This window comes from Opisthorchis viverrini, assembly GCF_000715545.1.
Source record: "Opisthorchis viverrini unplaced genomic scaffold opera_v5_65, whole genome shotgun sequence".
Classification (NCBI taxonomy): domain Eukaryota; kingdom Metazoa; phylum Platyhelminthes; class Trematoda; order Opisthorchiida; family Opisthorchiidae; genus Opisthorchis; species Opisthorchis viverrini.
The window spans coordinates 1,369,754-1,384,564 of record NW_008751721.1 but is presented as its reverse complement, the minus strand read 5'-3'; the positions used below and the strand labels follow the sequence as shown (position 1 = coordinate 1,384,564).

At 44.4% G+C, this 14,811-nt stretch overlaps 1 protein-coding gene across 1 annotated transcript; it reads left to right on the top strand.

Annotated features, from left to right (window-relative positions):
- Positions 1 to 791: 791 nt before the first annotated feature.
- Positions 792 to 13,680, top strand: T265_04137 (hypothetical protein; the record flags this gene model as incomplete). The annotated part of the gene is made up of 8 exons (XM_009168795.1): positions 792 to 822; positions 862 to 984; positions 1,021 to 1,145; positions 1,180 to 1,290; positions 1,332 to 1,535; positions 7,894 to 8,134; positions 10,674 to 10,891; positions 13,091 to 13,680. The coding sequence occupies 8 exons, from the start codon at positions 792 to 794 to the stop codon at positions 13,355 to 13,357; spliced, it is 1,320 nt and encodes a 439-aa protein (XP_009167059.1).
- Between the last annotated feature and the right edge of the window lie 1,131 nt (positions 13,681 to 14,811).

The window sequence follows — 14,811 nt, the reverse complement described above, 5'->3', positions numbered from 1 at the left end:
ACGCTCGAAAATTTACCATCAAATGTTACAAATTTATGTTAAAGTTTTCCTCCTTCGAACCACGGTTTCAGAAAAATTTTGGACGTGCGTCTAGCCGCCGGCTTTGTAGGGACCTGTGAAACTGGAGATTTAGACTTTGGGCTGTCATATCTTAATGGCGCCATTGGATTTAGGTCAGTTTGTGAGTAGACAAAAATGGTGATGAAGCGGGCATTCACCGACTAACGTAACGAAGGGATATGCGGGTGCGCAACGGATATTGAATATCGCGAGTTACCTGCATAAAAAAGCCAGAAGTGAAAGATGGAGGTGTAGATTCTCTGAATCCAGATGCAGTGTAGGTTTTTGGCGTCTGAAAAGCACGCGCGAGAGGGATGATATGCACACACAACCGGGTTTACCAGGCAAACAGAAGACCCGGCATAGGTTCACGCTCTTAGGGCGCGAAATGGATTGTTCGGAATAACAAAGGTAAATGAAGGTCGGCCGAGACGGTGTTCTTAGAAATTGACTGGGTCATTATAAAACGCCACAATAGTACATGAGCCCTCCGAATATAATGAAAGCCTATTTCGAAAGTACCGCCCTTACGATTCGGGGTACCAGATGCGCACAACGGAAACCGCTTGCAGACAACCATCAGTATGCGATCCATCTGAATTCGAGATTTCGTTCCGGGGTGTAATTTTGTGTTCAGTTTCGGTTATAACAACGATTGTTTTACTTAGGCATCATCGTATAATGTGCGTGAACTCATTTCAGCGCTCAAATCGTGCTCGGTACTTGTTCACATGCCTCAGAGAAACGGGGCGTTGGAGGATGGTGAGTAATATTAATACTTATAGTACATATTATTTTAAGGTTACGCCCGTGTCAGCGTTGTCATAGGCACACAGTGGGGCGATGAGGGCAAGGGGAAGCTGGTGGACCTTTTGAGCGAATCCACAGATGTCGTTTGTCGATGTCAGGGCGGGAACAATGCTGGTGCGTTATGTTTTTTGTGTATAGGCTTCCTCCCAGGTCACACGGTTATTCACAGTGGCCAGGAGTATTTCTTCCATATGATCCCAAGTGGGGTGATGAACCCGAAAGCCCTAGCCATAATCGGTAACGGCGCAGTGGTGAACATCGCAGAACTATTCAAGGTGTGTTCTACATACCCAAGACATAGCTTGCCAGGAAATTGAAGAGGCCGAGTCCAAGGGTTTGAAAGACGTAGAACATCGCGTCCGAATATCTGACAGATGTCATATTATTATTGATGTCCATCGAATGGCGGATGGGCTGGAGGTACTGTGAACGGAAAGATTGTGAATTTGAGAATGTTTCAGGAAGAACTGAGGGGTAAAGGTTCAATCGGGACTACAAAGAGGGGAATCGGGCCGACCTATTCATCAAAGGTCACGCGGAATGGCCTTCGCATGTGCGATTTCGTTGGCAACTGGGACGCATTTGTCACGAAGTACAACGAACTAATCACCTATGTCAGACGTCGTTATCCGAAGCTGGATATCAATGTTCAGGAATCCCTTCGGGTATGTTGATTTTTCTTCCGCTCCACATCATTTTGCTCCGTTGCTAGGCCCAACATAACCCAAAGTAATACTATGAAAGCCAGATTACTTTTCTACTACACTATTCGGTTAAAATCGCAACCAGAATCAAGACCACACGATGTATGAAAGCAGGCTCCAGTTAGCTATTCAGTAGATTACCTCTCTAAGCTGCCTGAAAACGTCACGACGTCAGGATATAAGGTTCTGAAACCCCAATCGCAGCACTGGTATGGCACGCAACTGTCTAATTAATCAATACCCTGAGGCGAAGCTTTGTTCCGTCCTCTCAGAATAAATTCATATGGATAGAGTTCTGTGTAGTACGTAGTAAGAGATGAGGCACTCAAGTTGTTCAGTGACCAGAAGAGACACGCGTGGCACAAACAGGAGCGAAAAGTTGTGATGGGTTCTATGAAGGCTTCCAGCCATACGGCCGGCATTCTCTGTTTTGTTTTTGAAGAAATCAGGTCTGTCTAATTCCTTTTTAAAGGCGGAAGTCCACTACTTTCTAAATGGATCTGCTCAACGCCAACACTTTACTTCTAATATAAGACTCCTTCCTAAGTTGTGGAAAATGATTTTGACACCCTCAGCCTTTTTCTAATTTATTATCTAGCTATATGAATTAAGAGCATTCACTGAGCGTAAAAGCACTGTCTTTCTACGTAGTGGATGAACATTAGGCGGACGGTTCAGATGGTTTATTTACTACCTTCGTAATCCACTCCAACAGTAAGTTCTGCATACATTGAGCCGCTTAAATTCCAAGTCGATGTATGAAAGTAAAACTTGCTCTGGATCATCCGCAAACAGTCCTCAGGTTTCGTCACGGGGATGAATTTTTTCGAACAAACCATGGCGGGCGCCATTCGCGTTCGGAAATCAGGGCCCTTAATGACAATAGCGAAGTAATCGATGTGATTTGGAAATGGAGAATATATCGGGATAGGGTTTATTGGTGCAGACTTGCATTTTTGATGCTTTTTCCCTACTTGCTTTCCAATCCCCATTCGTCGAAAAGCACTACCACAAGGTGAACAGATAATCGGATATCAACTTTTATTTTATTATTTTTCTTCTGAATCCTGTTTTCTTTTTCTTTTTCTTAAATAATTTCTGATAGCGTTATCCTTTTCCTTCGGTTCATTTGTCATTTTTTGAAAAGTTCTTTTCCCTGCTTTCCTGCAGCACGACACATCTGAGATCTGCTGCCATAACTATCGTTACGCAATCAGACCAGCCATTTAAAGCTAGTTCATTCGAGCGATGTTGAAATGAACTTCCGAACCATTTCTGGGACGTGTTTTGGTGGCTGAATTTCCAGCCCTAACCACCCGCGATGACAAGTTACTTCGGGATTTAATTGCTTCCTGGGTGGGTATACTCAACCTGGTGGAGCTGCTCTCTTGGCCATAGTCCAGGGATTGTACTTAAGGCCAAGTGGTCTCGATAGTCTAATGTCTCATGACGTTTGTTCCTGCGATAGCCGTTAACTATCTTGAGGACATCTTCCAAGTTAAATCTAATGGTTCTGAAAAGAGAATGGATAAGGTGTGCAGCACAACTCGCATTTGATTCCGGCTAGTCACCTGCTGGCGGTTTTCTGGAAGCATCCCGAGTTTTTGGTGCCTTTCATGAGGACCGAAGACCAACTCTCCACACTACTGGGGACACTGCTTCCTGGACATCACTGCTCGGAAAGGTTGGAATAAATCCATGTCCACCTTTTAAACGGCGCGAGATGGTTTGGTAAGTAGAGCGTGAATTTAGTGAGCGGAAGGTTTGAACCTGACTTATTCATCTCGACTTCCTCTGGCTAGGCTTGAGCAACCTGACAGCATCCCAGCCCTCGTGCTCCCTTCAGACTTCCGAGCTTCTAACCTTAACTATTTATAGATCAGGCTGCCAGAAATTCTCGGCGAATGGCCAGTCTACAGCAACTGGCTTAGTCGGCAACGTTTGTTGCGTTTATAGACATTTTGGGAGCAAGGATTCGGCTATCAGTTTTGTACAATATGAGAAGGTTTGTCAATCCATGAGTTCCAAGTCATTGACTCGTGTCAGAAATTGCCTATATATTCCATCTTATAGTTTGCTTCGCATTTACTACCTGGGTGGAATCACCTCTCGAGAAACCTACAATTTTCTTTGCTGTTTCCGAAATGAGAGCATGTCGGCTCTGAGAAAAAGGAAATTGACCAAGTCGAACGTCTTGTTGAATTCTGAGCCATATACTTTCTAACCGGCATTTATTCCAGCTAGGAAGCATTGCCAACTCTCTCGCCTTCCAGACCTTTTTCTGGCTGTTTTGAATTCTGGATGGTTTTTCCACACAAACCGTTTTTTATGTTCTTTGTTAGCACAGATCAGTCTTATTAGTTATTAACAATAATAATGGTAATAATGATAAGGGTAGGATGCATCATAATCACACCTGTAGATTGATACCACACCTTTCAGAGATTTGCTGTCCTTCAAACGGTTGATTGTGAAACATGTGTGACGATGCCAAAATTGTTTCTGTCAGTTTCCTTAGGACGTTTTTCACTGGCCTTTTTGGCGTTTTAGCTTTCAACCTTCCCCTTATTTTTCTCAGGATTGCCCCATTTCGGGCACACGGTAGTTCTCAATACCTCCAAATGTGCTGTTTCTTTCATCAGGCTGGGCCATGTGATCCTACATTACCAACCCCGATGTGTGCATTGCGGGCCATGTTGTTTAGTTCCTTTGTTGATTTGTCTACCAACATAACCTGGTGGGTTTGGATTATCTTCTCTTGTCCGACCGATCTCCTTGCTGGCATTTACAGCAAGTGATCTGTGCACAAGCTATTAGCGTCTAAGCGAAGGACGTAGGCCTGGAGTCAAACCTATGGATAGTGTTGAATTCATCGGAAGTCACATCGATTGCTTGATCATGTGCCTTTCCAGTGAAAATCGTCTCCACCAACCAAGACCATCAGATCCGCACAGAAACGCATCTTGGCGTAGCATCTTGCAATGACCTGGGTGTAGGGACCCCATGGGTTGTGCAGCCTCTAATATAGGCAGTGGCTGCGGAGACTCCTACACACACTGTACCAATGTCTGCTAGCTAATTTATAAAATTCATTGCCTTAGTGGCACTGCATGTTGATATCCCCAATGCTGGGTCAAGTCCCAGTGCACTTCCCACTGCCACACCATTTCTTCTAGTTTCTTTTGGATGCTAGATGATGGCCGCTTGATTTTCCAGCGGATGGCACTTGAGTTTTGAGCTCAGATTTAGTTTTTGTTTCTCGTTGACACTGAATAGTCCATAGGCTTTCATAAGGGTTGTAAGACGGACATCAGGCACTGGTCTAAGACTTGGCGGTGGCGAGACGTGCTGTTCACAGATCATAGAATAGAGTTGGAAAGCATAAAAGTTCTAAGTCGGAGCCTAAGAATCACATCACGGAGATTGGTGGTTGAGTCTGGGGAAGGCTAAGTATACAAGTGTGAATACAATGGAGGGCGTAGAGCTGTTGGGCATGTAGAGGTCTGTTTTATATAAACCGAGTTGACATGCAGCGGCGTGCGGCTGTCAGCCAAGTAGAGATCCAGAACAACGCAATTTATTGTTCTTACCCAAATGTCTTCGCACTACCTCGTCAACACAGAAAAAACGTAGACAACACTCAAAAGGAATCTTCGCACAAAATGAGCCGGAGGGAGCAGACGATAGATCCGGCCCTAATTCACGTTCTTAACATTGCCGGGACCCAAACAAACAACACAATTACTTAACGAACATAATTAGGCCTGCTGGTAGGAAGAGGTCTTACTTGTCGGCTCTTCTTCTGTCCTCAACATACACCAAAATTGCAAATTAGTCACCTGACCTGACGAATCTTCTATGTCAAAAGCGAAGTTTCGCGAAAGGATAAACAATATACTTGCTTCCCGACGTTTTGCGAGACGATAGCTTTGTGATCGAGTTTCAGCTGAATTGGATAGTCAGCAGAGTTATTTTATACTACTGGGCCTTGTTTTGCCTACCAGACTTTTTGTGATCACGGATTTTTCGGTCTTAACTAGATGTACTAAGGTTTCAGATACGCTACTTTAATTTTTCCAGAATCATTGGTACTGGCTAATTATAATGAGCTCCGGTCGTCAGGCTTCTACTTTCATCTCTGTTGGTGTCAGAGGAGCTGGTGAATTTTCCACGCCCGTGTCTGGTTTCCACGGGTTTGGAGTGGATACGAAAGGATCGCAATTTACAGCACATATCAGGAATCCATTCGTTTGTGGAGCAGGCTACTCCTAGCTGAGTAAATAGTGCTCTTCTGGCCATTTCATGGTACTCAAAAATTGGAAGATCCATTCGGTGCATCCATTACACAGTTATTCCCATCGTAGGTCGCCATCCCATCATTCTCCTTTATGGGCATAGCAGCTTCACTGACCTGAAGTGACGCCGCCATCAACCCATCTACTGTACCTGTGTGCGACAACCACGTAATTCCCACTTTGACAGAGCAGAAGGGCTGAGATACTGTCAGGTTTCACCAGCAAAAACAGGAGCAGTCGAGATGCTCTGAGTTGGGCTCCAGAGACCTGGACAGTAGGCTAGTGCGTTAGCCACTATGCTATCTAGGGCTCCTCAAGATCAGTAACGACAAGTGGTGTTTCTTTATCCCTTCTGCGGAGCATCTGCAGCTCTGAGAACAGCATGGTTTGGCCGCTTCCCTAAAATAGGTCATTTGATATCGAGGCCATGAAGTCCATGGATAAGGACAATCCGATATCCGCACGCCAAATTTTTTTTCAGGCAAACACCAGTAGAGTTCTTAGAAAGGATACAGGCATATATAATGTTTGCATGCTATTTGCGATTGCGTTAAGCGCATCAGATGTCAATGGATGAGGGCGTCACATTTCGAACTGAGGAGTTACGCGTGTAAAATCTGGGAATTGGATTTGTTGAGGAAACGATGCTCTACCTATGCGGACTCACAAACCTCGACACTAGCCACTGACCTGTCCCGCTCTAAGGATCTCGAACACACCATGATTTATATCCATGGTACCCAACTATTTGCTGTTTCACTACTAGCTTGTCAGCTTCTTACAAGCGGAGGTGGTTTACACCGGTAAGTCAGAAAGTAGCCTGTCAAACATGATCAACCCCACTTTAAGTCTACACTACTTGTGCTTCATCATCCGACACAAACGGCATGTGTTCCGTGTAACAGACATGTTTGTTATAATTGCTTTTTTAGAGTGGCGTGGGTCTACCAAGAGCATCAGAAGTGTCACCAAAATTTCTTCTGGTGACGTGAGATCACAACTTTGGAAGCCGAATCCTGCGTATTTTGATATGTTTTGTAAGCTTGATGCAACCTAGTTGAATAAGTCGGAGTTTCGTCTGTCATTGGTTTGTTGAGGTCAAATTATTTACGGGTGTCCATTACCGCCATATTTTTAAAAAATGAAGGCTTTCGCCATGTCTGATCTCCTTGGGGACAGTAGTGTTGGGAATTCACCCTTGAAAAGGACACTGTGTATTTGTGATGGTTATTCAAAATGGTCATTTAGGATCATTTGTAAATTTATCCGTTCAGTGAGTACAACCATACCATTCTGCGGCCGTAATGTTGTCCTGTCAGTTTTTATGTAGGCTCTTCTCTAGGTCGCTTGTAGAGAGTTGGCTCCTGGTAAGATCGCCGTACAATTTTATCTGACGTCTACCTAGGATTAGCTCCTGTATGGAACATGTTCTGTGGACTACTGATGACACCAACAGTTAACAGGATGGATTCCAGGTAATACAAACCGAGGGAGATTTATTCGTTTGGTTGATGATAAAATCCGCTGATGCAGTAATTTGATTACCTTATCGCACACTTTCTTTCTCGGAATTGAGGCGTTTTCTCTCTCAAGTCGAACTATGCTATAACTTGCACCCGGGAAATCCACCCCAGGTAGGGATGTAGGTCGGGATCTTCAGAATCTGTTCGGGCTTCTTTACACTGAGGCACAGCACCTAATATTTACTAAAACAATTAAACAGAAAGCCTGACAGGTCACTGTAAAGGCACCGTCACGTAGTCTTTGAAGTTGGTTACATTTCGCATTTTGGGGAAAAAAGGCCCTCAGTCCATATGAGTCACAAGCGAAAGTTGGTATCGCTAGCGGAAATTAATCATTCCAGCCAGTTGTCCGCTATAAACGGATGCGATATCAAGGTTCACCACATGCATAAATGTTAACAAGGTTGTTTTTTCCGTGCGAATAAGCTTTTTTCATACTTCTATTTTGCACACAAACGAATGAAACTCTCATCTTCGAAAACTTACTCTATCATCCTGCAGGAGCTTGCCGCCTATAGACAGCGCATATCACCTATGGTCTGCGACACGGTTTCCCTGATGAACAAACTCATTTCCGATCCGAATTGCGAAATTTTGGTTGAAGGTGCACAGTCCAATATGTTGGACGTGGACTTTGGAACTTATCCGAACGTCACCTCCTCCAATTGCACTGTAGGTGGAGCATGCACAGGTTTGGGCGTACCCCCCGCGCGGATTGGCCCGGTGTATGGAGTTTTGAAAGGTGGGTCACTATCAAGTTTACGGATAATCTTTGTTTGCTTTTGTATGCACTGTTTGTTAGGTTACGCCCCAAACGAAAGTATATACTTCGCGTTATATCTAGTTTTTCAAGCCAGGCCTGCGCGAAACGTGTTATACCGGAATCCGCCTTTGTTGTCTCGCAAACACAGAGCCGTTGCCAGCTCTTTACTTGGGGTCTAGAATAAGTGAAGCGTCCAATGGCGTTAACGTATCCTATCCGTATTCCTGAACCTTGCAATCAGCCAACCTGACTTACTGAGTAGTATAACACTCGTAGCCAACTGAAGGACACCAGCTACTACATTTAGAGTATAACCCCAGCCATCATTTTAACTTCACTGCTGAAATAAAAGGTAGCGATAAACATATATTTGACTCCATGTGAGAATAACAGTGGCTTCATAGAACTTCAGAACTCTGCTGTTTACTGTGCTGGACCTGATACCAAATACACTCGCAAGGTCAATGTGATGCCTGATCTCAATCACATGAGGAGCAATTGAGACACCAGAACATCAAAGCCAAACAGGGTCATGTTCTACACCGCCGATCTCGTCAGCCGCCCGTCATGTGGATGAGGGCAAGTATCAATCCGGAGATTGGACTTGATATCATGTTAAGTGTAGCAGATGGCAGAGTTTTGAAATTTTACAAAGCCATTGCCGTTTAGAAATGGAGTCGGATGCGTGTGAGCAGAAACACCTTTATATTTCTTTGGAACCACCGCGGTAAACTATACAGTAAGCCTTCGGCATGATAACTCTTCCTTTCTTGAACTCATTGTTGTCATCTGTGGTACGCACTCAATGAGACTTAGAGAAATAAATCCGGAATATCATGCCAAACTGCGTTGCTGTGTTCCGTATCTCAGTCAGTTTTCATCTCGCTGCGACAGAAAACTTCAAGTTTAGATGACCGAAACTCATGGGACTGTGTTTTAATGGACCTGTGTACATATGTTTGCGCGCCACTACTAAACTCCCAAGATGGTCCTATTTCGTGGACCAGAGCCTCTGAAATTTGAAAGTTTCAGGACTGATTCGAAAACTGATTCGAAAGTTTCAATGACAAACAGGCTTCACGACTAAGATTTTGTTGTTCATATGTGACTGAACAACGTTTCCAAGCTTTCAAAATAACAACAGAATGGCTTGTACTTTCCAACATCGTCACGTACTGGTGTGCAAAATGTACACTGTCATGATCAAAACAGGTCAGATTAAAGCACATATGTCTTATTTTGCCACCACGCTGTAGTTCATGCAGCTGTCAATCAAAATAATGAAGCCCGATAATTCCGTGGGTTTATTGCCCTGACATGCAGCATTCATATGCGCTGGTTGAAGCCAACTGATCAGCTTGACCCTCGGTATCTTCCCAACACGTCAACTGTTTTCACCTGAGTTTACTTCTGGATGAATGGAGGACAAATTCGATGGGTGACATTAGACGGTTTAGTTGACTTTTTTTGATAGGCATTTCTTTTCTAATACACGGTCATGCACAATTCACGAAGAATGTCAACTGATGCGCGCCACATGGGACAACCTTCTACTCTACCTTCAGACAGTGGTGTACACTTTCGAAGCGAATGACGAAGTTCTAGTAAGTCTTAGAGAATTACCTTGGAAATCGTCAACTGCTTTTCTCAGAGCTTTATGGCCAAGTTGCATCGACTCCAGTAAGGAAATTTATAGGTGTCCTTTCAAATAGTCCTAAAATTCCACTGGAACGATCTCAACTCTTCCACGCACATTCCTCTCTTCCTTAACCTCTGAAAAGTGAACTAATCCCCCGAAACAACTAGGGGAAACCTTACGCAGGAAGTTGTATTGTGATAAAATATGTTGAATTTCACTTTCTTGTAGAAAACTCCATATCACAGAGCTTTCTTTTTCTTGAGGTGAGGGACAAAAGGAAGTAATTCCTACTTGACTGGGCAGTCCGTGGTTAGTGCCTTGACGCTCCGCTATCGATAGTTGTGGTCTTATAGTCTGAAGGTTGGGGTAATGTCTCGGTTTTTTCACTTTCTCCTAGTGATCTGCCATCAACTCTCCGTTTTTGTTACACAAAAACGGTTGTATGGGCTGGTTTTAACCGGATAGAACAAGAAGTGAACAGAAATGCTCAACAAGTTCATCAACATTCGAGACTTTAAACGGTGAACAAAACAGTGGTAGCTAAAAGCGCTGTACTGCAAATACGCGGTTCATGCAGCAGCTGTCGGTTGAACAAACGGAACACACATGATCGGAATGTATTTCGCCGGTACAAGAACGTGGCCAGGCATGGTGGGATACGTGTTCAGATTTGCGCACGGTTCTGTCCAACTGGCTACTGATATTCACTTGCTAAAAGGATGATGAAGCCCCTAATTCGCAACAAGCAACTGTGATCACACGGGCAATAATTATAATGATCATTGATTCAAATTTCACCGGTTTTCAGAATTTTTTGCCCGTCTGCCGCCACGGACTGTTTGATTGTCTTCATGCTCGTCTTTCCGCATCTTTATACAGCGTACACAACTCGCGTTGGCTCGGGACCTTTCCCCACAGAACTAAAAGATGGCATTGGCTCAAGGTTGCAAGAACTCGGAAAGGAATGGGGCGTAACGACGAAGCGGCGTCGGCGTGTGGGTTGGCTTGACACAGTGATTGTTCGATATGCTCACATGATCAACAATTTTTCAGCCCTTGCGTTGACAAAATTGGACGTACTGGATGGTTTGGAAGAGGTATGTGTTTTATATTTCTTATGTACGTCATAAACGAGAGGTTCAGCTGGGTTCCAGGTGAGTTTCTCGAAAGAACCAAATTAGTTTGCAGATGAGGTATGTGTTTTCTTTCTTCACAGTCAGTTTCATCGCGCTGGCATAACCTCTCGTGGATTACTCTCATTTGTATACGAAGTTGGTTCCGACGGGAGACGCACCTGAATCAAGCTGAGTCTTTTGCTTATGATGGCGCTCTTTAACTGAGTGTGCTGCATGAGGCCATCTGATGTTTCGGTTGGTACGATATTCGAGACATCACAGTATGTTTCCCGGGCGTAACACACTACTCATAAGGTTGTTGAACACTCTTCGAAAGTTACGAACGAATTTATTCTTCATGAGACAAGTGTATTTTCTCGAGTTGCGTTGAATTTTGGTTTATATAGAACACAAGGTTGACGGAAACTACTGGACTTTGGCTGCTTGATGAGTCCGATGTGGAGGGACGAAACCGGCCGTGGGCTGTCGAGGAGTTTTCAGTGACCCTGTAGTGCGTTTGCTTTAGCACTGCGTTGCCTTTGTAAGGCTAGTTCAAATGCGTGTTGGTTTTGCATGCAAATGCTCACTGACTGCGCTTTCGAGTCACCAGTCACCAGTTATCACCAACGACAGCAGGTCCAATTATAAACACATGGCTTACTGTTTGTCACCATGTCAATTTAGTTGAGCGACGATGCGCGATGGAAATTGGAGAGGCAGACACAGAGGGACCTTCAAAACTTCTGAAATGGATTCTGAAGAAATGGCCTCATGAGCAGCTCTGACTGGAACATCCAACCTCTGAGTATGTAGACACTTGTGCTTGGTTGGCTGTTTTCGGATCCGTGCTTTAGGTTCCGCGTTTCGAATAAGTTTCTTCTCTTGACTTAGCTGATTGGTTCTCCTTCCGCCTTAAATCTCGATCAACCTCGGAACCTAGTCACTTGGCCTGACGAAGCTTTTGTGTCAAAAGCGAAACGTTGCCCAGCAATAAATCTACCGATTGTCATCAAACTTTTTCGGAAAAAATTTCTTCTCATTAAGAAGGCTAATTCGACCAGATCTGACTCACTACTGTGAAACTGTGATCCACGCAAGGGAAGTTTTAATTTGAAGATAAGATCGAAGGGGAAGACTGTGGAGCTTAGTGTCAGCCGGTCACCTCCGATTATCCAGTCTCACCGCGAGCAATCAGCTGATACCTTCGCGGTTGACATCCACTGTGAGTGTCATCCGAGTTTTCTCGAATTGCTTCCTCTAATGACGGTGGAACTAATAACTAGATAGTCATTAAGCCCGCCCATCATTGAACAGGACACACAGGAGCTTATCACTTTGAGCACATACCAATCGAAGGTCCGGATGCAAGCAGGCTATTACTGTGCACGAGTTTATGTTGGGGTTTGTGAAAACGAGGTTAGTGGTTGCTTAGTGAAAACAAATGTCACGAACTGGCGGACCAAGTCTCGAAAGAATATACGAGGTAAAGGCATTTGTCCGTGAGGAGAATAAGGAGAGTGGATAATAAATCTATTGTGGCTGATATTTGAGAGTACCGATCTCCTGATAAATCGTTTTGGTAGGTGAATGAGTCGAGGACGTGCATTCCTCCAGGGGCGGTAGCCTGCCTCCGTATTTCAGCACGGACTTGAGTATTGGAACGACGATACTATCTTCAAGGCGGTTAGCAGTCAGTTACGGCAGTCCAATCACCGAGGGTTCAACCTGCAAACAGGAGGATCGGGAGGGACTGTTCATGACTGGTTAGGGTAGAACTTATCCATACAACGTCTTTCGTTGCACTTTTCAAACAGAAGCAGAACAGAAATACATGAGTATTTCCGGTGGCCTGATTGAGATGGTTCACTTTCACAACTAGTGACCACTACATATTCGTTCTGCTTTGTAGATGGCAGTCATACGTACTCATTAAGCCGAATGTCCACTAAGAATTGATACAACCTTGAGAATCCGTGGAACTGTGTATACTCTAAATTTTCTGAAAGAAATTAAAACGATTTGTTTGACTTAAAATGACGCTGTGATTTTTGCTTTAGGTGGTTCATGGTGGAGGCAAAGCTGTTATCCTTATGTTACTCACGTACCAAAATCAATATGACTAATTACGTAGTCCGGCACAAACTTTGATTGTGTTGACATTATTCCAAATGTCTCCTGCAGGTATTTATCGGTCGTGCTTATGTAGACACTGAAACCGGTCAAGAGTTGGCTGTTCCTCCTGCAGACTCCAGCATCCTAGAACGCGTAAATGTGGTCTATGACATCTTGCCTGGCTGGAGTGAGACTACCCGTGGCTGCACTTCATTCGATCAACTTCCGGAAGCTGCAAGACAATACGTCTTGGCAGCTGAGCGTCTCTGTGGCGTCCCTATTCGCTGGATTGGTACTGGTGCCTCTCGTGATGCAATTATTGTACGTGACGTGTAGTAAAACCCACCCCTTCTGAACACGTATAGCCCACTTTTGGACTCTGGTCAATCCTTTTTTCGGCTAGCTAGTAGCCATTTTGTACTTCTGCCTTCTACTATTTCCATCGTCCCAACTATGGTCCCTTCAAGTTTAGAAGAGAGGATTTTCAACTTTCAGATCGTGCCAGTGTTCTTGTTTTACAAACTTTGACCTATAAACTCCTTTTCCTACAGTTTTCCAAGAATTCATCAGTTGCGGAATAAGAGTACGGTTTGGATCTGTCGTAAAATGAATTCGGTATTGTTGGAAACTGAGTTTACACACAAAAAGGCTAACTGTTTGCATCACTCAGCTCATTTATTTTCAGCTCGAAGAGTCTTCACCAGGAAAAACAGCAGTGCACCGACGGAAATCGAGTAATAAACCCAAGATCTTATGATATTTGGTCCTGGGTCAGTCTCTTCATTTAGCTGAGGCCTACCAAACCCAGGATTACTCAGTTCTCATATAAAGTTACCATACTGTTAATGTCCTCTGATCACCTGAGCTGCACCTGGGTTGCACATCTGTGCAGGTCCGGATCGTTCACAGATCCAGGTGTGTGAAAACTCAGGATGTACAGTTATTTTAGGATTGGTCGATGTAACGGTCCGTTTTTCCCCTTGCTGATCGCAGTATTTCTCAGAGCGGTTTTGACACTTCACTGCTCTGTGTGCCAGTGACGGCGACTCACGGGTGAAGCGCTCGGTACCCATTTTCTTCGTCGACAGCACGTGGATTAATAGGTACGGATACGACCTTCATTGCAAGATAAGTTGGAGCTGATCAAATGGACGACATACGCTTATAAGTGGAAACTCTGTTTCCAATCCTCGATGAACGTATCAATTATCCCCAGGATGCGAATCGAATGCCTATGTTGAAGCACTTAGTTGGGCTCATGGCAGTCTGTCTTTTCGAATTACGGACTTAACTTGCTTGAACTGCCTGGTTGTTCATTCGCGCGTGAGAAAGCATCTTTACTACTGTTGGAGGGGGGTTACGCAAGGTAATTGTATCCAATATATCGAGAGGTCTTCAGGGCATTATCAGAAACCCAACCGCGTTCTGCAGGCAAATTCCTGTTGCATCTGCCTGGCCCGCAAATAGTCTGGTGATGTGCCGTCCAACAGTCAGGGTTTTTCTCGTACCCCTAACTGACGGAAAGTTAGATTTCAGTTTTCTCTGACTCGTTGGAATCCCAGACAGAATGTAGCACTCATGCTCCGGTGATATGGTCGTCAGATGTAGTAGCGTGGTTATACAGAATATCCAGATAGCTGTTCACTTCTGCACAGAACTGCCAGGTGGGGTCAACATCCATATACCGGCATCGTTAGTGAGCTCAGTGATTTCAAGGTGTTCCACGGACCTGAAATCCAAACTCGTAGGGGAAATCTTAGAATGCGGAACATTTTCATAGAGCACCTTGT